A 23,124-nucleotide genomic window follows, 5' to 3' on the forward strand; every position below is an offset into this window, starting at 1 on the left:
CTGAAGCTATCAAATCAATTGTTTACTCTGTAGATAAATATCAGCGTTCTTCGTTAGCCGTAGCATGTTAAGTGTAGTGTGTTCATTTCAGTATAGTTCAAAACGCAAAATTGGGCAATTAGCTTGCCTCTAGGCATATTCTCAATTAGGTGGTATTAAGGTTCAATCCGCATAGCCAAAGCAGACGGAATACTGAAATCTACATTTTATTTAAAAAAAAAATGGTACGCATCTATTTAACAGTCGTAGTTTTTTTTAAATTACTATAAATAATTTAATCAATAACTATATAATATAAAACTGTAATGAAAGTCATTGGCGCCGGCTTTTCAAAGACCGGTACAAAGTCTCTCCATACCGCCTTATTGAAACTAGGATACTGTACCGTATATGACGCTCTCGAAAATGCTGTCTACTTGGAAGATGAATGGAAAACGATATTTGAAAAGGGCTGGTCTTTTGAAATATTCAAAAAAATGTATGAAAATATCGACGCTGTTGTAGACGTACCAGCATTCTACTTTTGGGAAGATATATACAACGCGTTCCCTGATGCAAAGGTATTTTATAGCCTGTATTGTTTAACAAGTCTAACGATAAAAAAGGTTCAATGTTCTGTTCATGTAGTGTGCTACCGGTACGTACGGCACGGTGAACTACCACGTGTCCATATATTTGAGCATCGCTTTCTTGTTGGGAATGAAGTGGACCTTTAGATCGTTTTGTTATTATTGTTTATTGCTCTTGTTGGTATTTTGCTTCTTGTTGTTCTGAGAAAAATCGTTCTTTTTATTAACTGCTATATCAATTTCTACGAAATTTTCTGTGCTTAAAGATTGTATTTTTCATTAGAAGTTTATTACCTTTATTTATTTCAAAAATTTCTGTGGCATCTATGGGATTCGCTTTCATTGTGCGATGACGTCATCACAATTACAAACTGTGGCGCTTTTGCGTAAGTTCTGCTGCGATACGGTACCGGTAAGCTACTGCGACAGACTGCATATCCGTACCACTTTGTGTACACATATTTGAGCATCGCTATCTTGTTTATTACGAACTGTTTTTTTTAGATCATTTTGACGGTCCGAGAAAATGAAGATGTTTGGTTTAAAAGTTTGAAAGGACATATGGAATGCAGAGATAAAATCTTTGTACAACACTTGCTAGAATGGTTTTCACCTTCGTGGAAAAGAACGCAAGTCATGCGCCATAATTACGGTTAGAACATTAACAAATTTAATGACCAAGGATCTGTACTAGATTATATGTTTATTTGTGAGTAACTTCAGTTTTCAATTTGTATCGTATCAGAAAATAAATTGTAAAGGGTACATAATACCAAAAGATACTGCCAACCCGATATATATACAAAAGAAATATTTATAAAGAATATTCATAAATAAGTCTGTCGAAGTCAAATATGCATCCTGTTATATGCTATTTGAATACCTAAACTAAAATACCTATTTGTAACTAAAGTTAAATTGTTTTAATTGGCGATTTATTTGAATGGCATTTTTTGTTTTTTTATAAATCTTCGAGTTCGATCTGGACAGACTAAGATTGAAAAAGTTCTTTACGATGTAAAACCCCTTATCTCGTCCGGAAAGCAAATTTTAGGTTTACACAGAGCAAACCAACACAGTTCACTCTCCGCCAATTTTTCCTTGATTAGGCGAAAAAATTTATGGCGATAGATACATGTTTGATTCCAAATGGTTCGGAAGAAAGATGAATGAACAACTATTGAAATTAATTTACAGACAACATAATGCGTATGTTCTGCACGTGAGTACTTAGTTCTTGCTCGTCCGAATGCTGGATATGACTCTTTAACATTTAAAAACATTCGTTCGTGTATGTGATAAAAGAAGTGTAATTGGCTTGATCTAGTCCGAGTCATAGTAGATGATATAAAGTTTTCCAGTGAATCACATTTACGTTGAGATTTGTATAAACATGTACTGGATAATTCTAATCATATACAATCATGCAAATATTGTTAACGTGACCATTTTGCAGAAAGCACCCAAAACGAAACTACTGGTTTTCAACGTGAAAGATGGATGGGAACCACTTTGCAAATTTCTTGGCGAACCAGTACCCGACGAACCGTTCCCACATAAAAATCCCAAGGGGGGCATCGTTCAGTATTGGATGATTACACACCCGTGTGTATTAAAAATGAAAAACGAGATGAAGATTACATTGGCATCAATTCTTCTTGGAGCTGCCACGTTGCTTGGAGTTTTGGTTTACTCAAAGATTAGTTGAACATTATTGTAACATCTCGTCAGGCTTTTGCACATTATCATTTTATTTACGAAGAACATGTCATTCGAGACTGGATATTTATACTATAAATTTGCATATGAAACCGGATATTTGTCATATGACATATGAATATCATATGACACGATGAACACAGTTAAATGAATTGAGATGAAAATTATTGAACTCGCTTTCGGATGAAACTTGCGGAATTTGGAACCAGTTTTAGACAATGCTCTCCCCATAAAACACAGTGGTGGAATAGTGCGGGTGAAGCTCAATACTACATATAAACAGAGATCAATGCTGAAGTATATGGACATGGAGGTCCAATAATTAACTACCCTTAAGCTGCCCATTCCGAAACTTTTTTGGATCAATGGCTTCTGATTCCACGTGTTTCCTTTTTCCTGAAATAAACAAACAAAAATAAAACAGAATTCTCCCACGCAAGCAAACGAGTTGATCATTAATGACTTGTTCTTCGACATTGATGTCTTCTCTCCAGACTGCAATTCATAAATATTTTGCCACAGGTATTATGCATCTGATTTTATTTTTCTAATTTTCAGGGCTTTAGGCGCATGTATTTTTTCCGATGTGATTGACATTACATTGAGGAATAATTTTTCAAAACCGGGTCGTATTTAAAAATTCAACAACTTTGAGTTACAAGAAAAATAAACGGTACACTTTTACCTTTTTCTTCGGTATTTCTCATTCTATCTAATATAGCACTCATCGACGATGGTGGTGGAACAGAATGAACTCTCTGCAAAAACATTACCATTTACCATTAACGATGGCTCAATTAATTTTTGAAAGAGTCTGCATTTTGTGACAGTTCCATAACCTGTTATTATTGTCAAACCTGCAAATCGGTAAATATGGCTTGATTTGCATAAACAATGACTGGAGATAATGGGGACAACACATAGCAAGATAAGGGAGCCAACAGACAAATGAGTAGTCATGTACAAAAGGAATACAGTATCGGCCTTAAACCGTATTGATGATAACTAAGCGAATAGCTAGCTCCCCTGTGAGTCATTGATTGAAAAATAAGTAGCTCTAAATCGTAACTCAGACGAACATTAAGGCACGGGATTGAACAAAAATGGGGAGTTTAGTGAGTTTTAAGATCCAATAAGGTTGCATTAACTACGCCCCACCGTTAGATAATTTTACTATATACATAAGTTGGCTTATCGCGTGAAATTGTCACCAGACTTTTAAAATGAACGTTGTCACTCTACTGCAGGTATATTGATAAAATAAACCATGCACTCCTCGTAGATGAAATTTTAAATAAGTAGCACAATGGTGACAAAAATGCCTTCTTATTTGGTCGGATGCCTTGAATAAACAGTGTAAAAGGTGGATACGATAAGTACTTACTCTACCATCGCTTTGAATATTCCGTGTAATTCTTAAAACACAGCCATCTTTCATCATAACTGCTGCTAATCTTGCGGTGTTTTGAGCATCGACAATACCTGAATGAGCACGACCTTCAAACTTCAATCCCACATTTTCCAGCGCGTCTTGTAGATTGCTGGGATTTCGTTTGTAAAAATTCTACGGGATAACATCAAAAATATAAAGATTTGTATATTTCAGGTAAAAGACTAATATGATGTCATGTTTTGGAAGATTTAAGCAGAATAGTACTCGATAGATCTTATTAACACCGCCTTATGCGACTGTGCGTGCCGAAAGAACGCAAAGAATTGAATATTTATTAAAATTTAAACCGCATTATGTGATCGTGACAGTCTTTGAATAAGACGGTTAACATCAGCCAGGCCAGAGAACTGGCTTAAAATTGCGGCATTTTTAAAATGGTTTCACATCAAATTACATTTCTGAATATTGTATAAAAATCTTACTCAAATTACCCGATAAAAATGCCTCAGATCAATCCAGCTATTCAATTCACGAGGTTTCAAAATTTTTTTTCGGACACATTCATTTTGCAAGCATTGCCCGAGATCCCAGTCTGTGAATATTCAAATGAAACAGTGCAACTATACGAACAATTATTTTATTAATGGGATACATGACATCGACATGGTCTAGTTTAGGACATATTTAGTGGGGCCTATTTTGGCTAAAGTATTCATGTAAAGGGATATTCATGCAATTATGTAAGTGTAGAACAAGTGAGACACGACATTATGAGACACCACTCACTGAGTGGATAGCAGCCATGGCTTTCTACAGGACTCGCTGTAAATCGATTAAAATTACGACATAATTTATACCGGTATAAATTTTGGTGGACACTTAAGCTCTTTACCTGACCATGTCACAAATGCTGCCAATTTGGTAGACATGCTGCAACCATTTTGCACAGACGTCCGATGTTTAAAATTGGCGTGGTCATAGAATTCGCACGATTCAAATTTCTTTAACGATTCTTTCATCCAACGATCAAAATCTCGAAGACAGTGATGAATAGTTTGGGACGATTGAACTTGTTCCTATGCATAAGATTGATATTTAAATTGAGCAGCTGGATCCTAAAAGATGGACGTTCAACGTCCTGACGCAAATAATCGAAAAAAAAATGATTGCCGAGGAGCCCTTGTACACGAATGTGTATACAGTAACATAAAGATGAAAATCTGAGGACTGCAGTTTTAGCGCCTTCGGCAAGCAGACGATTGCTCGTTGCTATAAAAAGTCGATAGCTCATTGCGTGATTGTCGCACGGAGTAATAATTACCCACTAGTAATAACATCTTCCCCATGGAATGTGCTCACTGGTACCAAACGAAAATTTAGAAATAGATTTTGTGAACCTAACTTTACAATTGGGAATTTGCTGCATGCTAAGTGAATCGTATTCGATCTATCTTGACATGACGATAAATAATTCAAGCCGATTGTGCAATAATAAGGTTATATTGCGCAATACATACAGCCGCCGTTTAATTCGAATTCAGAATTTCAGACTTGCATTTGCAGCTCTGATGCCGTCGCTGCTACATTCAACTTTTGGACAATAAAATGCTATCTACTACTGACTTAATTTTACGAAAAAGATAATTAGGCTGCTTAAATAAAACATTCGTACCATAACAAACCATATATGTAGGCTTACCATATATCTGGAACAAAAAACGGGACGGTACGGATCGGACTAACTTTGGTTCGATTCTGAGGCTAAGTAATATCTGAAACTTCTATCATATCTTTGCGAGTAGATACCGGGCATTAAATTAGCTATAAATCAATTCGTACGCGCACTCGCCAAACATTATTTATGAAAGCAGTCAATTATTTGAACATTTCAATAATCGACATAAGAGAGACACCTGCGGTCGCCCCACTGCAATAGTTGTACTCATAATGACAAAATAGCAAAATGATTTCTGCTCTGTTACTTGAACAGTGTAAGTTTGAAAAAATTACAAATTTTGACAACAAGACTTTCTACTCAAACGGGCAAAGTAACCACGGAATGATGTTGAATTCAGTTTTAAGGTAAATGAGCCGTAAATCCTATGCCAGTCTCAGTTTTATTTTCGAGTTTGAAAAAAACATTATTGTGTCTTTCTACGCGTCCATTTGGAATTTTGATAATCTATCAACAGGTCAGTTAAAGTTGTGTGTCAAATTATCGCAATTAACATAATTATAATACCTATGACACAACAAAACAGCAGTTCACTCTCCCTCTGTTAACTAGTGAATCAGAGATAATAAATTGGATGCTTCCGTTACGAAAATAATTTTGTAATAATATTATATGAAAAAATTGTTTTTGACTGCCACGCTACATAACCGGGACATTTAAGTCTACCGGGCGGGACGCCGGGACAGCTTGTCAAAATCGGGACTGTCCCGGCTACACCGGGACGTATGGTAAGCCTACATATATGAATATCCCAGTTGTTAATTTAAAACGTTGAACATGGATACATAACTACAATAACTCAAAGCGTATTTGTCAAATATTTTTTTTCATTATGCATGCCTTATTGCGCAAAATGTCCGTGGTGATGTCCACTGAAATTCGATAACTCTCTCGCCAAAATTCTATTGACGTACCCATAATCCCCAAAACTTCAACATATTCTCCCTTTCGTGCTTGCATTGCATCCCCTGCAGTTATCTGCGCTTTGCAAACTCACATTAATCAGCAATTCCTTTGTTACCTGTGCACCCACCGGAGCATGACATTAGGATGCTAAATTATACCTCATTTCCTGATCAACTCTCTCGATTGGATTTCCTAAATTGTATTCATTCAATGTGACATATTAAATAAATAAAATAGTTCACATTATTTGTCGTTTGACTGATACCATCTGCAGCTGAACCGGGCAAACGGTGTCGCTGACACTATGACTTAATAGCCTTTATAGTCAAATGCGGCCGAAAGAGTATGTTTTGATATCTTTACGCTTTTGGTAATTGTACCGTTAAAATGTTTTAGGCACGATGAAAATAGCAACAGAAACACAGTCCTTGCCTTTGCGTAGCCGCTCATCTCATATTTTTAACACCAGTGTTTTGATGGCGGACGACTGAAAACCTTCCGTTTTTTACGTGTCACCTGACAGACTAATCTAATGACTTAATATTAAAAAGATTTACAACGTGAAGTTCTTTTCCCAGAATCTCAAACAATAGAGAAAAAGCAATCGTGATAATTTAGTACAAAAATTCTTATGTGGAATACAAAACACATCCAACAATAAATAGACATTATGGTAGCGAAAAACAAAATTACTTCAGACAACGAAAAGATAATTCAGGACTTTGGAAGTCCTGTACTCACAAGTAACAAGCAAAGGCAACTTTTCGCAATTATAAAGTCGTAAAAAGTATTAATCAGTTCGATACGAAATGGCCAATATTTCAAATTGATTTGACCATTTCCAGTGGAGATTGAATGGAAAATAAACAAAAATGATTGCATTTTTAATTTGACTTGGACGCATTGGATCCTACTGGAGGTTTCCCTTGAGAAAAATGTACAAGTTGAAATGTACACAACAAACAAATATTATGTCGATTCTCACTCTGACCTGACTCATATCCAAAAGATCAAGCATTACGAAGATTTCTATTTGAATAAGTGTTCGACAATTTAGATTCTTAGATGACCGATTCACGTTATTTTTGCTGTAAACATATAGCATTATTCTTTACTACTTCTGGAAAATATCCATATACCACTATTACAATGCAGTAAGGTAGATCCAGTGGTGGGATTCCGCCGGTTCGCACCGGTTCTATAGAACCGTCTCACGGAATTTTATGAGATCAGCGAACCGGTAAGCTTTACTGGTTACTGTCAATGTTCTGTTTGTAACAGAACCGACTGAAAAATATGACTTTTGTGATGGAACCGGCTGACAAAAAATTTAAATCCCACCACCGGGTAGATCTATTTAGATTGTTTAAAAGCAATATCAATATAAAACATATTTAGGCATAGTTTATTAGAATATCTTCATTCCCACTTTGACAGCATTGAGTGTGTTTAGGTATAGTTTTGATTTGTGTTACTCTCATTGCAAACAATAATTGTATATATTATGTTACAAATCCCGTGGCGGCTACAATGATCACACCCAAAGTTAATTACCAGTAATACTTTCAAATACTATCGGTACTGTTAGAAAGTTTGTGCGACGTCTTGCACCAAGCAAAGGAAAAAATGCACGAAACAAAGTCCCTGTTATTCATAGCATTTTATACTATAAACAGATACTGTAATCGTGTAATTTAAATTGTCCCTCTAGCGTAGGTTCACATTTAAATTCAAACATTTATTTCTATTCTCACCGTTCCGAAATTTGGCGGATATAGATAGGCAGTCGACAAACAACGAAATTCACAAGTACAAAAAATTCTTTTAAAAAAATAAATGATATCAACCCACTTGGAGATGTATTGTAAAAGAAAAACACGATGATACCCCGAAAAACGACGTAACAGCTCTTAAGAGTAAGATATATAAAAATGGCCACACATTTAACTGCTGAGAACAAAGGGCATTGTTATTCTCCATCTCCATTCTGACCTGACAATCGTATATACAAATAATGGTAATTTTAAAAAATATAAGATTACAGGTCATTGCTGTATGCTAAGGGGCTTGTCCAGGTCATCGAAGGCTTTAACCCAAAATGGCAAAATTCGAAAATGCTGTTTTGGGATTGGGAAAATATCTTTGCTTTTTAAACTCCCCGTTACTTTTTATTGGAATATTTTGACGAATATTGCATAAAATCAGGATTACATATTAGCTGAAAGAGCGCCTATTTCTTTGTAGTATTTTCAAATATAATGTCTATTTTTATTATTTCAACATTTGCCCCTTTGACCATCGATTAATAACAGTATAGTTTAGGCTACACTGCGATATTTACATACTTCACTTTTAATAGTTCGTTACTGCTTGCAAGTCTCAAAACAAAAAAAAAACGTAAATTATTGAATCATTTGGGTCAATCGCGAATTCTTTTCGGTTAGATTTATGCTGATGTTTGGGAAATTTATACGCAACCAAACATATGCATTTACGAAATAGCACTCGAGTCGGGCAAACATTTAGCATACTTTGTAAGACCAATGACTTCTTTTATGGGGGATTTCTCATACGGATATGATACAAAATCACGTTGGGACACTGGTGATATTCTTTTTTTCGATGGTGTAGATGGCTGTTTGTTTCTAGGTGACTTTGGCGTAGCCTTGGTATCGACAGATTTCTTTCTCGTTGATGTTGCACAGCTATTTGGCGTTTGATGATTGGCAATAGCCGAGGTAGGTGTTTCATTTTGTGTTGAAGGCAATCGCATTTTACAAGCTAAAGCTGCAATAAGTTTATCCTTGGGCAAAGTTGACGCTATATTAAAAGACTTCCTTGCAGTTTGTTTCCTATGACCCATTGATATGTTAGAGGGTTTTGCCATAGGCAGAGCATCTCTCAGCTGCTCTAAAGGTGTACTGAGAGATTCATTTAAAATAGTAGCATTTTTGACAGAACCTGAACTTGTCGTTTTACCATCTGCAGGTGCAAGCGGATCTACGACGACCACCGTTGTGGGAGCGCTATTACCGGGCTTCGGCTTTCTTAAAACAGAATCCTTTCGAGCGGTCTTTGATTTCTTTTTCTTTTTAGACAACACTGGTGCTGATAGGATCGTATATCTCATGTTATGTCGGGCCATGTGAGAATCCAATACTTCCTTTGGTTGTTCCGCAAAAGATCGACCGCAGTAAGGACAATTTCCGTCTGAAAACACATCAAACCTATTACTAATTATAAATACCCAGAACGGCCCTATTAAAATAAAATATATTTATATACACAGACACAACTTAGCTGAAATTCCTTCCTATGGAGAAAATTTTACCATTTTGGAGACAATTTTACTTTGTATTTTTTTTTTTTTTTTTTTTAAATAGAGGAACGCTTCACGATTGTATCTATGCACACAATACACACCATTTAAAATGTTCCAAATAAGATTGCCCGTTGCGCATCTAATTATTCATTAAAAATTGAACAAATAAAAACAGAGACATATGCATGGTGAGAGGAAAGGCGAGCTTGAAAATAAGCGAGAAATTATCGACAATGGTTGGGAACTATAAATACAAGATACAATGAACACAATAGGGTTATCTGATTTTTTCCAAACATCAAACAGTGGAGTCAGCATTTTTCAATCGGTGCGTTTCATAGTAACCGACACTTCCTTGCGGGCGGTATAAAGACGTGTAAAGTATTAAATTTCACAACATACTTGAAGTAAAAACATTCAATTATTATTTGAAAAATGCCTTATCAACGAAATCAACCATACAAATTTTCACTGAATCATGTTGAATTAGGTGCCATTGCTAATTAAAAAAAGTATGTATGCCAGAATAAGTACATTTACCTGGAGAATTGATTAATACTAAATAAAGATAATCGCCGTATTGCGCAGTCGATTATAGGACTGTCGATAAGATTAGTCTCGAATGACCACGGTTGATGTGGTCAACCATAAACAAACATTATTGACAGCGAGTAGGCAGATAAAATCTCCAGTAAAAAAAGATAAATATTTACCTTCTACTTTGGGCAGCTCTGGACTGTTTTTTCTAGACTTTGTATACCTTGTCAAAAACGCAGGTATACCGGTGTCTGGTACCACTGGTTCTGATTCAGTTTTGGGAGCGTATGCTGACGGGCACACCACATCCGTAAATTGACTCTGTAATCCAGCGAACTGTGGTAGAACTTTACAATTAACATCCTTAGCTTTAAATAGCTTGATATACCTGTTCTGGAGGACAAGATTTCTTGCATGAATGGTTTTTTCAGCGTCCCGATAAAACTGCCAAAAATTGTCGTTGTCGTAATTCCGAGTTGGCAAAACTCTTTTAGGTTTTTTTGTTGGTTTGGGTATATCGACAACGTAATCATCAGATTCATAACGACCTCGCTTTTTTCCTATTCTTGACCTTAATCTGTGCGACGACCGCGTTTCTACCGGTGAATCGTTTAATTGATCACCTAAGGCAACTTGTTGCGTTTCAGCATTCAATTCCGGCTTCTTCGGAACGATCTTATTCGAACCTGTTTTGATTTGATCATTAGTTTCCTTGTTTTTGTTTGTAGCTTCAAATCTAATACTGTTAAAGTCCTTACTTTCTGATGTATGATTACCTACATTGGTTTCATGCGTCGGCAAAAACGACCGATTGTTTTTATCATAAATAGCAGTATTTACTATATCGTCTGTATCTAGTTTTATGTCAGGCTCTGCGCCTACAGTCGTATCAATGGTATCTTCCAAATAAATTTCCTCAGGCAAAATGGAAGAAATATCTTCCGATATATCCATTGGCTGACATTCTTGCTGAATTTCTGGGTTCGATTTCTGGCTATCAAAATCAGTTTCTTCTAACATCAAATCCTCAGAAACGTCAGGCAAATCAAATGCCAAATCTCGTTTAACATTACTTTCAACGCCCATTACAACTTCATTTTTTGCTTTTGCCTTGTCGAGACTTAAAGTACCTGAGCCAGCGTTAAACAACTGTCTTTCTGTAAATTCTGGTGCTATAGCAGAAGCTATATCCAACAACAAATTTGGCTTATACAATTTGTTGCCCATTTCCTTGTCATGAATGAACGATGTTGCCGGTACATTTTTCAAAACTAGGGCATTAGATTGCACGCTCTCTGTGAGAGAATGTTCTGCTTGGGTGGTTTTCGCGTTCTGACAGTCCAAACCACCGGTTGAACCAATGAGAAAAGGCGATGAGCTTTCTAAATTTGTATTGAATGGCGACGACGCATTGTTGACTTTTCGTGTAGAGGTGTCTCCGACATTCTCCGAATCATTATGCAGTATCAAGGGGATGTCGTTTGTATTTTCGCTAGTGTCTGTGAGACTGCTAGGAGATGTATTTCTCTCGTTGGCGGTCGCGCACAGTGGAAAATGTTTGGCCGATGATGTGAGGCTTTTTACCATAGCTGACAATTGATATTTTGTGTAAGAGTAAAGGCAATGTCGAAATTTTACCTTATCGGCTTGTAAACATGAAAGTTTGCGAATATTGAAAAGTTTACGTGATCGCATCTTCCCATTAATATCACAATCCGATATAAACGGTATCCATTCTTTAGTATGGGTGCTATCCTCCACTGTTGGGAAATATCTCTTGGCACGTGGAAAAGATACCTCAGTTTTAACCCCTTTCATTCCTTTTCTGTAAATAATTTCAGTCTTACCAAAAGTCCTGTTAGGTCGAAATGAACAAAAGTTATTAAAATCGACGTTTGATTCTGTTTCTGGTGTACTGAGCCTCCTCACTCCACAATGGTGGTATATCTCAGTATTTCCAATTTTACGAACAAACTCAATATCATCAACCCGCCTATGACAACCATTCAGTCTGTGGTTAAGCTGGTTGGACCTAAACACAAGTTGCCCTGACCAGCTCCGCCTTGGCATTGACGGTGCAGTATGGCTTCTTGATTTACAATAAATTGACTGTTTCATATCCCATTTCGACAACAACCTTGAATCAGATTCAATCAAACTGAAATCAGTTTCTATGTTACAGTTTTCAAAGTATTTTTCTGAGATCGTAGTTGGCGTTTCTTTGAAACACTTTCCATTTTTAGTGTCTCTCATGTAATGATTAGAAAATGGAACATAATTTGAACCAGTATATACTGATGTTTCTTTGGCAAATTGTTTCAAATTTACCGATTCACAAGAACAGTCCATGGTGCAAAAGTTCTCCCTGAAACGAACACAGTAACTAGGAGGTGGAACATGGGAACTTTTCTTCAGTGCATTACCATCTTCTCGATTCAATATCTTGGCTTTGCTCATAGATCGCTGCATTTTGGGGTACTGCTCATCATGTTGCTGTGGAGAGATGATGCTTTTACCTATACTAAATCTCCTTGGGCTCTTACATGAGCTAGAAAAATCCACTGCCAATGGAGATGCAATATTTGGAGCAGTGAAGGAAGGTCCACCTGTGTGTTTTGTGATTGATAAACTGGATTGGTTGTGAGGAACTACTGGTGAATCAAGGGTATCATAAAGCCATGCATTAGCTGCCTGAGCATATAAAATCTCCTCTGCTGAATCATTACATGAAGGCGGAAAAATTTTCGGTGGAGGAAATTGAACTACGTTCCCACTGCAGAGGTATAACCAATCGGAAGAAACAGTAGGCAAATTGCTGAGAGTGTTGTCTAGTGTATTTGCAAATGGCAGCTTGCTTGACCATGACGACAATGCAAACTCAGTCTGGCAAGAAATAAGAACTTGAGAACTCATAACATTACACTTTTGATCTTCCTTAGTTGGTGTATGCTGATTGACAGTATTTTTGTTTTCTCCACCATCTCTTTTCTTCATCTTTGTGTGTTTACCTTCTAAAAAGCTATTACGCAATGCTTTGGCAGCCATTACCTTCCGTACTTGATAAAGAATGGAAACTCTTACATAATCTTTATATGTTTTGAAATTCGAAGGCGATGGTGCAGCCATACATTTGAATATCATTTTAACTTCTTTAATATTCTGTGGTGCTTTTGACATCATATTTTTTTGCATGGCAAGTAATGACATACCAGGCACTGAAGTAATTTTTTGCAACTTTGGAACTGCATGAGGAGTACTGATTGTAGTTATTTTTCTTCTAAAATGATGGTTCTGAATATTATTGCATTTTGGTTTGGTAGATGGGAAGGTAAACCACTGTTTATTCTGAACAGATTTACATGTGGATTGCTGTTTTGGAATAACAAATTTTTTCGTTAGAGGATTCCATTTGAGTTTATCAAGAGGGACAAATTTTGATTGTCCCATTGGCTTTCTTCGTGCTGGCTGCACCCATACAGGTTTTCTTAAAAGATTTCCAGGAAACTTCTGCAGTATAAGAGAGTCTGACTTTGGTTTAACTTTTGGTTTGGGTACTCTATAAAAAGATACTATTCTTCTTCTCTTATTCGGGATAACAGTTTCTTCCATGTCTAAGTGCCTTTTGCAACCTTTGTAACCCGGCAAAGGTTCTTTTCCACTTGACCATGAAGATGACCTTGTGATCTGTGGTTCATTGACAACATCCGCAGGTGGAATTTTATCAGATAAAGGTATAGCTGCTTTAAACACAACCTTCAGCGCATCATGACTTGCTCCTTTAGGTTTATTGAGGTATTTAACGTAGTGATCACTGACACCAGAGCATCGAGATTTCTCCTTTATTGCTCTGTGGTTATTGCCATTTGAAGTCTGTGAATTGTGCTTTAAAGGTAGCAATCCTGTTTTGGTCATTCCATCCTTTGAACTAGTTAGTACTTTTCTCATAGCAGCAAAAGCCTCAAGTGTAGCAGATGCAGCATGTGACAAATTCATATGCGGCTGTTTCTGTAAGTACCCTGATTGGCAATGCTGTGATGCACTTCGCCAATTTTTTAGTGAGTTATGGGAGTTCAGATGACTGGAAAATGGTTGCATATTTTTCTCAGCCTGTGTATTCACATAATAACCAGGTCTTGAAATTTTTGAACTGACAGAACTATTTTGGTATTTCCAACCATCTTTTACTGTCCCACAATCTGAAGTATTAGGTACTGGTTCCAGAGTTAGTGTGATGAACTGATTTTTATCGAATGAGGAATCACTGGACTTAATTTTAGATCTCATCAAACTTTTTCTATTGGCCTTGGTAACAACATTTTTCAAACAGCCTTCATTTGTACTATTTTTTCTTGGCGATTTTGATAACTTGCTGTTTATTGTCGACTCTACAGCAGCAGTCGCTAAGGCAATGCATTTTGGGTCACACCCATTAGGAAAAAATTTCTGATGGGGCGTTTGAGGTATCCCCATTTCTTTTTTAACAACCGATTCAGTACTACGTTTGATTGTTTCAGTCCGTTTACGAATTATAATATTTTTTGGCTTTGGATAATATTTCAAAACATCCAACATATTTGTCTTGCTTATGCAATCGTTAATAATAGCCTTAGCCAACTTTTCAGAGTCTAGATTGTTTTCTGTGATTTTAAATGTTCCGCAACCCAAAGGTTTACTTATTTCATTCAAAATCGTTTCAACATGACCTACACCCATCTCTGCTTTATCGGTACCATATTCCATTATAATACACAACAGACAAGGATGAATGGCACAACTCCTGAGGACTTCGCAACAACAACCATTTTTACCATTGAAAATGATGTCAAGAAATCCACAAAGCTTCTAATTCTTCAAGAACCAAGAAATCGGCTGCAAAACAAAAAAGATATCAAAATTAAGATCTTATTAAAAGATTTTCAAAGAATAATTCGAAAAGGGGATGAAACGGAATGATTTGCAGCTGATAACTTGGTTCAGGATGACCAGAAAGCAGTGGAAGACTTCTTAAGTCGAATGAACTATTTTTGTTGAGATCAAGTTGTCCTAATCAAGAGGGATAAGCATAAAATATAGCTTCATTAACATGCAGAATTTTGTTCAGCAAATCAGAACTGCAGAACCAATGTTCTGTCACACTTTGAGTGTTTATAATGGTGACATCCAATGACAATTTAAGAATTCCAACCATGGATATGGAACATTATTTTGTATAATACTCTTGATACGTGTGCAGCCCGTGGACACAGAACAATTTCATTTTGGTGAATACTAAACCATTAGCAACTATTTTTTATTTATTGGCAGAAGATTTTTGAGTTTTTTTAAGCTATTCCAACTTGAGTTGGGATCTGGAGATGTAAACCCTTTTCCTAATCCCAATGTAGGGAATGATGTTTGTTAATCACTGGATTTCAATGTTGTATCTATAAACCTCAAGACAGTGCCGATATGGGAATGACGTCCTGTGATTATCTTGTGCAGACAGCACACAGCCTATTAGATAAGTTGCGCCTTTCATCTCAACTTTGCACCTCAAGCCTGCGTCAAGCAACTCCTTATTTGTAGAGACGTTTTGTGCCTTTATTTTTGTAAAACACTCCTCTATTTTAAAGCGTGGGCCATATGATAGCAGTGACGGAACCCAGAACTGACTCAGCGCCGCGCGATCCAGTTATTTTGGCTGGGTCCCAAAATCCCAACTTAGACGAACTTGGTTGTTCTTTGACGATAGCATGAGGCCGCTCGAGTTATAAAATTGGTAAAATTTAACAATTCATCATATGATGATTCTCAAAAGAAAGGATATGAAAACTGGGAGGAACCGTATTTCCTTGCCCACAACAACGGTAAACCAAAATGTCTGGTGTGATTTCGGGTAATATCTGTCATGAAAAAATATAATTTGAAGCGATATTACAAAACCAAACACAGGAAAGAATACGGAAAACACCACGGTACTTCTTAGGAAGCCATTTTGAAATAACTGAAGGCTCCACATATCTTCCCTAAAACAAAAAACGCCACCCATGCAACATACCAATAGGCTGATGAGAACTGTAAACTCTCATTCCTTAATATATTTAAATTAAGTAAACTCGCAATATTTTGATCCCTTTTGATTTTTTTTCGACTGCGGCCCGCGAGACCTCAAAAGTTTTTGCAGCCCTTCAACCTTGCAACACCCTGAGATAGTACATCACATTGATAGTATTTTGATAATTATACCAATTTTATAAAGTTCAATAATACATCAACATATGAGATGAACAATTTACCAACATTGCAAAACCTAGTCTCCCTATATAGGCTCTATTAAGTTTTTCTCGACACAAATCTCGATATAAACATGACAATGAGATGGAATAGCATTTTTAGTTATGAATGTATTACAATACAAGTATCATCTTCCAAAATATAGTGTTAATTAAACTAAGAGTGATCTCTATGACGCTTATTCACAGTGAAACATGCAGGACTTGTTAAAGGGCAAAGTATATAAGTTTTGCCAACATTGTGAATGTCTATACCGGTATATGCTATGTAATTCATTAGCCAACCACTGACAATGGGGTTGCATATATATGACAGTGATATCATAATACTGTTTAGAAACTTACTAAATAAATATACCACTGATGCGTAATTAACTTTCGAAAGAATAGATAAGGCATCATGTAGAATGTTAAAAGTAAGGAAAACCAAGAAATCATAGAATAATATAAACATGGTTTCTAGCACAAAACCAGCACGAGACATAAAATTCCATGCATTAACTAATACACATCCCGTCGCAATTGATTGTAACATATATAGGAAACAATGGTGTCTGGAAACCTAAATAAGATAAACTGGATTTCCGATTCACACTCGGCAGTTAGTGAAACCATACAAAGCTGTGATATTGTAGATGAAAACAGGCTGTATATAACACTGACCTTGTATATCTATATCCTCATAAAGCAACTGATTCACAAACTTTCCCTGTTTATTTCAACTATCAAATCAGGTTCCTTTATACCTTGTTTGAAACTGACATGACAGTTTATGTTTTATAATGTTATAATATTTTTTTGAGTTCGTGTCTTTCTGTGTACGCACATTCAATAACAGGCCTATAGAAGTGTAACATTATCAAAATAATTTACAGCAAAAATAACCCATACACAGCATATGCTTAAATTCTGTTTGAAAGCTATCACAGTAGGTAGAGTCGAACGCTAAAGCATTAGTACGAACACTGACAAAAATCTGATCACTATCGAATAGAAAATCTATAAGATAACATTTCTGGTCCTTTTTTTTTGATATTTCAATGATCTCGATGTTTCAGTCTCATTGCTCACTAATTAAAAGGGTTGCATATTCTGTAGTTGCATAATTGGGCAGAGTTGGAGGCGGGTATCAAAAATATTTTTAAATCAGGAGACAAATTTTTTTCCAATGTAAAATGCTAACTGCCCTGTTTTTAAAACAGTTATTAAGAAAAAACAGTAAATTATGTTTAATTAAAGAATGGCGTATAATTTATATCCCTCAAGATAAGGTATATATTCAGAGAAAATATTGAAATAAAAGAGAATCATCTGTTTTATAAGTTATTTAACCCTATTTTTTTATGCCAGCCATTATTATTAAGACGAAAGTAGAATCAGATGTCGGACTACCCCCACTTTACCTAATGCATTTAGCGCCAGTTTGTTTATTATCGAATGTGTCCCCACAAAATGTACAGAATACGCATTTAACATTCAGTATAGACAGAACTGCTCTCACAGATGAAGTTGAATTGACATCACACAATGTTTTTTTTATCACAGATTATTCAGTTGAAACGAGTTTAAAATGTATGATGCTACCTACTAATCTCTAACTATTTATTTTGAATGTATGTTGGTTGTGTGGATTTGCATAGGTGGAGTTTGTTAGTAACAGTACTTACCGTATATCCCAGCACACAAGCAGAGTTTAAAGTACATTACATAGTACAGTACATTTGACTGATAGATTTGATATACTGTTGTTATACTGTTTTATATGTATTGGTTCATGTCAAAGAATCTTTCCTTGTATCCTTATTTAACTTTAAAAGTTGGAAATGCACATAATGTGTCATAAACTAGGGATGATTACAAATTGTTCTGATTGGAAAACATTCTCATAAAGTACTGGTGAGGAATGTGAATACAGGAGCACTCACTAGAAGGCTTTTATATCCTCAATCATACGTAATATTCAAAATAAACGATATCCTACCTTTGTAATCCCTGTAAGTTCTGTGCAAAAGTCGGATAAAACAGGATTTTCCGTAGGTCGAACGTATTGTTGAAACTCTGCAACAAGTTTTCCACTTTCTACATCCAAAATTACAGCAGGAAATTCAACTAAATGAAAGGGTTGAATTAAAAAATTATAACATTCAATGAAAAACTGGTACACAAATTCACAAACTGTAGTAGAAACATCGTTAGCGAGTTTTATTCTGCAATGTTTTGTCTGAACAGAGTCAGAGATCCACAGACAAGAATTTTACAAGTTGTATTCATTTCAGAATGTATAAATCATACAAATTTATTTCAAATCACACTGTAAAACAGTCATCTGAGCCATATACTAATACATCCTAAAACAAATTTGGATTTCATCCTACTTATTTCATGCTTCCCAGGAGCCTTTGTTGTAGAATCCCAGCAGGTGGCTTCAAAGTCAAGAACAACAAGATAGTTCAGTGGTTGTCCTGGAATTTACATCAAAACACATCAGATCAACAAAAACAAATTGTTTAGTATTTTTAAATCCCTGTCCCCTGTAACGAGGTACGACTATACCCAGATGCGTATATTAGAAACAAAAGACATGGTTTAACCTGAAGAATCCATGAGGATATATAAACACTAGATACTGTAGTTGCAAGAATGTTTTTTTTTTGTTCGTTCATGAACAGCGTTTTATTATTTTATCTTCTAACTTTGAAGATATAAATTGACATTATTAATGAACCATACCTTGCTTAGAAGGTGAACTGGTCGAAATTTTCAAGTTCGAAGTAGTCTTCACTGATCCAAGCTTGCTGGATAGAAAATAAAGTTCAGAATATAATATTGTATATCGAATTTATCAAAAAGTTTATGAATCAAAATAAAGAGAATCACTGGATTAGATATGAACAAAAGGGATTATGTAAAATATAACAAATCAATTTCACATACCGAGCCAATTCTTTAGTTGTTAATGGTGCAGCAGACATTCAGCAAGCCAAATTCAACTGTCCAAAATCCAGAAACAATCAACAAATCCCAGGTGAAGACTTTTATGTATGAATCACATTCAAATTTGCAAAAAAGCAACAATTTTCTCAAAACAATCGCTGCTCACGAACAATAAAAAATGGTATTTATATCATACCTACAAATTCATTTCATTTTTATTTGCAGTTTAATATGGGTTGGCACCTGTGTACCTTTTCTATGAGGTGATTCCAACCTTTCCTATAAACAATCTCTAGACAATTCTTTGATATATACAAGGATACTATGTACTAGGAGGAAGGGAATCTTTTCGATTCGACTTAAAGCTTACCCAATTTAATACACCCTGGTTGAGGTGGAGGCATATTCTATGATACCATCATGATTAGGTACAATGAGCTGACCCTCAACAGGAAGAAAAATAGAATACACAAAGTCTTAAAAGCAGTTCTGCAACGTCTACTGAAAACATTTTTATGTATACGATGAAACTCTGATTTTCATATATAAAATACAAGCACACAAAAGCCAGGACACAAAATATTAAAATTGACTATGTAACACTCTGGAATCTGGATCATAGATATTTGCTCATCTCAGATTCAATACTGTTTCATTTGGATAGTAAGTAATTGCAATATGCATTAACAATCTATACACTTTAAGCAGAAAGCATATTATGAATATCAGTGTATCTGAAATGATTACCGTATATACTCGCCTATAGAGGCTATAGGTTTGCAACTTTTTTCCTTTTTAAGCGACATATCCGCTCGACATGGGGGCGATTTCATAAAAATTCGGGTATACGCCGTTTCTACAAATCGTAACACGCAGCACGCATCTATTACAGTCAATGATTTTCAATTCAAATTTAATATTCAAATATCGCTATTCCCTACATTCTTGTGTTGTTTTTAGTGTTTATATTAATATGAAATATGGCACACACATTCTAGCGCCGCTGTCCACATTTTGATCAAAACAATTTTCGATATTATATTTTCTTATTGATTGACTGATTCTGTTTTATGAAAGACAGCACTTTGGGGCACAACTAAATTACTGCCGACATGAACGGCATTGAATCATTGAAAATATTTTACAATCATTATTTTATCTTAACGCAGTCGAGATATCCTGAGCGGCCACGGCAATAAATTGATAAATTTGGTATTTTTCGCAAGTCTTCTCAAACATGATTTGTGTAAGCTTCATATATATGGGCTGATATATTTTACAATTTATGCCGATTATTTAATTGACTTTGTATACCAGCTGTTATTTGTCTCAATCCTTCGAAACAAAAATGCACTTCCTGCCTGATATCGCACTTCAGAAAGAAAACGGCTACCAAGAGATAAAGTGATTGATTTACGACCCTTCCCTTTTAATGATTCAGAAAAAAACGGAAAACACAGCTGTTGTCTAACCCATGGACATACAGCGCAGTATTTATCACACCATATTTATATGTTATTTCAACCTTTCAGTTAAATGGTTGTTCAAAATGATTGAAATTACAGTTTCATTGTTTAGAATTAATGCTGTAGTAGTATTATCCTACCTGAAACATGACCTGGTTCTAACCATATAAAAGTATGAGCGCATATCAGCTCTAAAATATACCTGTAGTAACAGGTCTTAAATATTATTTAGTATCTATCGCGGATGTTATCTGTGAGCCAGACGTCGTTAATGATAGTATCGTAAGTTTGAGTTTGCCGTATTAATTTATGGAATCTCAATTAGTTCAAGCTCATTAGAGTTATGCGCTTATAAGCCGGTCCCTTTTTTTAGCAACTTTCTTTTTTGAAGTTTTAAACTCGGATTATTTTCGAGAATATACTGTAAGTTTTTTATCGTTGGCGAGTGGCGTCGGCGAGTTGGTTATCCATGAAAATCGTATGTATGGTCTGCACTTGCGTATATGCACTTATTATCATCGCTCATAGTTGTCATTGACATATTTTGATTATATTAAGCTCTACAAAAAAAAAATAGGAAGTTATCTATGCAAAAAAGCTAGGGTAAGGGCCTTTTAAATCCCCAGATTTTCAGTGCGACTTATGTGCGAGCCAACTCTAAATTAAACTTTTTCAACACAAAACTAATAGTGCCTATTAGTTACGACCTATAAGGTGGTGCATAGGCGAGTATATTATACGGTATATAAACAATAAATGAGTGAGACAAAACTTCCATACAATAATACAATATTAACTATTAAAAAATAGTTTTTTAAGTAGTACAGACTAACAGTATAACTTTGCAAACAAAATTATAGCAAGTCAAAATCTTATATAAATTCGAACATACGCATGTACCTCATAGAAATAAACCTATATCTCTGTATATGATCGGCCCGCACCTTTGGTTTAAAGTACATTTGCACGAAAAAAAAAAAAGTTATAGAACATTCAAAATAAATCTACGCACAGACCAGTCAACAATCAAATTTTCAATGTAAACACTTGTCCCAAATCAGACAGGTAAACCAAAAAAATTACCTAAAATTATGGCTTTTAATAAATTATTTTTCACATATAGTGACAGGCAATTACTATTCAAAAAATTTCATGTCCAGCTCTTTCTAAATGTATAGCAATATATATTTTATATATTATTCATCATATATAGCAAAGATAAAAACTCCAGAATCACAGGGTCAGATTGTCAAGTACTTTTATGAACTTTTCCATAAGAAAATGTCTAAATCGAACGATATGGAGGAAATATGAGTATGTCAATAAGGAAGTTGATGAAGAATTCAATGGTCATTGCTGATATAACTCTGTCTTATACAATCTTTAATGCAGAAAAGACATTGTTGATTGAACTAATTATATACATCAATGAATGTAATATTGCAAAAAATGTCTAGAAATGAGATATGTGCGCTATTTACCAGTCCCTTGTATAATCCATTCTTTCTGACACAGTGGACATCGATTATTTTGTTTAACCCATAAAGACATGCAACAATTGTGAAATGAATGATTACATTCTCCCCATACTACTACACATTCGTCTTGTTTATTATCAGCTTGACAGCGAAGGCAAGCATCCATCACTTGGACGCGGCATATTGCACAAGTATCACATTCAACATCCCAACTCCATACCGCAACAGCGTTCCATTTTTTGATGCTGAACGGCTTCTCTATACTTTGTTTCTGTGACGCAACAGCCGTTTCTGTGTCTACTGGGCTTCCCGTTGCCATCTATTTATTGATATGGCAATAAGATCAAAAACACTGTGCTACTTTATTTATTAAAATTCAAATAGCCTATCATTAACTTGAACTGTAAAGAGATCAAGATTATCTCATGTCTCAAAAATTTCATTCGAATACTGCTAATAGATGAAACAGAAAAACCTATAATGTTGCGGGACCATTTCCAGGGCAAAATAATTCAGTGACATCCAGACATAAAAATTAACCAAACGTTGCTTTATTGAGGAGATTTGTTTATTAACACAACTATAAAAACACCATTTATCACGAAATAGTTGTGTCTTTGCTCCTGCAATTATCTAAAAAATAGGAAAAGGAGCCTACTGCATTACAAAGTGAGTATAATATCAGGATATCGCTACCGCTTCACATGAAGTCAGATGATCAATTTGATTTTCATTCCATTCACGTTCTTTCTATTTAAGTAATTTATAGCTTAATTTTTTTAAATTTGGAAGA

The 23,124-nt window shown here is 35.4% G+C and overlaps 3 protein-coding genes across 3 annotated transcripts; 1 reads left to right on the forward strand and 2 right to left on the reverse strand.

Annotated features, from left to right (window-relative positions):
* The first annotated feature begins 301 nt into the window (after positions 1 to 301).
* LOC144428016 (uncharacterized) lies at positions 302 to 2,277 on the forward strand. Its single transcript, XM_078116654.1, has 4 exons — positions 302 to 560; positions 1,074 to 1,221; positions 1,679 to 1,791; positions 2,026 to 2,277. The coding sequence occupies exons 1-4, from the start codon at positions 306 to 308 to the stop codon at positions 2,275 to 2,277; spliced, it is 768 nt and encodes a 255-aa protein (XP_077972780.1). The 5' UTR covers positions 302 to 305.
* Positions 1,233 to 22,329, reverse strand: LOC120337747 (ERI1 exoribonuclease 2-like). The gene is made up of 9 exons (XM_039405626.2): positions 19,388 to 22,329; positions 19,184 to 19,248; positions 18,829 to 18,915; positions 18,435 to 18,562; positions 4,574 to 4,757; positions 4,173 to 4,273; positions 3,673 to 3,852; positions 2,974 to 3,046; positions 1,233 to 2,684 (listed from the first exon to the last, which is right to left on the reverse strand). Exons 1-9 carry the CDS (start codon positions 19,423 to 19,425, stop codon positions 2,611 to 2,613), a joined length of 930 nt encoding a protein of 309 aa, XP_039261560.2. The 5' UTR covers positions 19,426 to 22,329; the 3' UTR covers positions 1,233 to 2,610.
* Positions 6,875 to 15,046, reverse strand: LOC120337746 (uncharacterized). Its single transcript, XM_039405624.2, has 2 exons — positions 10,358 to 15,046; positions 6,875 to 9,532 (listed from the first exon to the last, which is right to left on the reverse strand). Exons 1-2 carry the CDS (start codon positions 14,919 to 14,921, stop codon positions 8,814 to 8,816), a joined length of 5,283 nt encoding a protein of 1,760 aa, XP_039261558.2. The 5' UTR covers positions 14,922 to 15,046; the 3' UTR covers positions 6,875 to 8,813.
* Positions 22,330 to 23,124: the final 795 nt, after the last annotated feature.

The sequence above is a fragment of the Styela clava genome, chromosome 10 (genome assembly GCF_964204865.1).
Source record: "Styela clava chromosome 10, kaStyClav1.hap1.2, whole genome shotgun sequence".
Lineage (NCBI taxonomy): Eukaryota > Metazoa > Chordata > Ascidiacea > Stolidobranchia > Styelidae > Styela > Styela clava.

Coding starts and splice junctions, on each gene's coding strand:
- LOC144428016 (XM_078116654.1), top strand. CDS start 306: ATGAAAGTCATTGGCGCCGGCTTTTCAAAGACCGGTACAAAGTCTCTC. Junction 1,222..1,678: donor AGTCATGCGCCATAATTACG/GTTAGAACATTA, acceptor TTCCTTGATTAG/GCGAAAAAATTTATGGCGAT. Junction 1,792..2,025: donor ATAATGCGTATGTTCTGCAC/GTGAGTACTTAG, acceptor ACCATTTTGCAG/AAAGCACCCAAAACGAAACT.
- LOC120337746 (XM_039405624.2), bottom strand. CDS start 14,921: ATGGAATATGGTACCGATAAAGCAGAGATGGGTGTAGGTCATGTTGAA. Junction 9,533..10,357: donor AGAGCTGCCCAAAGTAGAAG/GTAAATATTTAT, acceptor ATGTGTTTTCAG/ACGGAAATTGTCCTTACTGC.
- LOC120337747 (XM_039405626.2), bottom strand. CDS start 19,425: ATGTCTGCTGCACCATTAACAACTAAAGAATTGGCTCG. Junction 19,249..19,387: donor ACAACTAAAGAATTGGCTCG/GTATGTGAAATT, acceptor TTTTCTATCCAG/CAAGCTTGGATCAGTGAAGA. Junction 18,916..19,183: donor CAGTTCACCTTCTAAGCAAG/GTATGGTTCATT, acceptor TGTAAATTCCAG/GACAACCACTGAACTATCTT.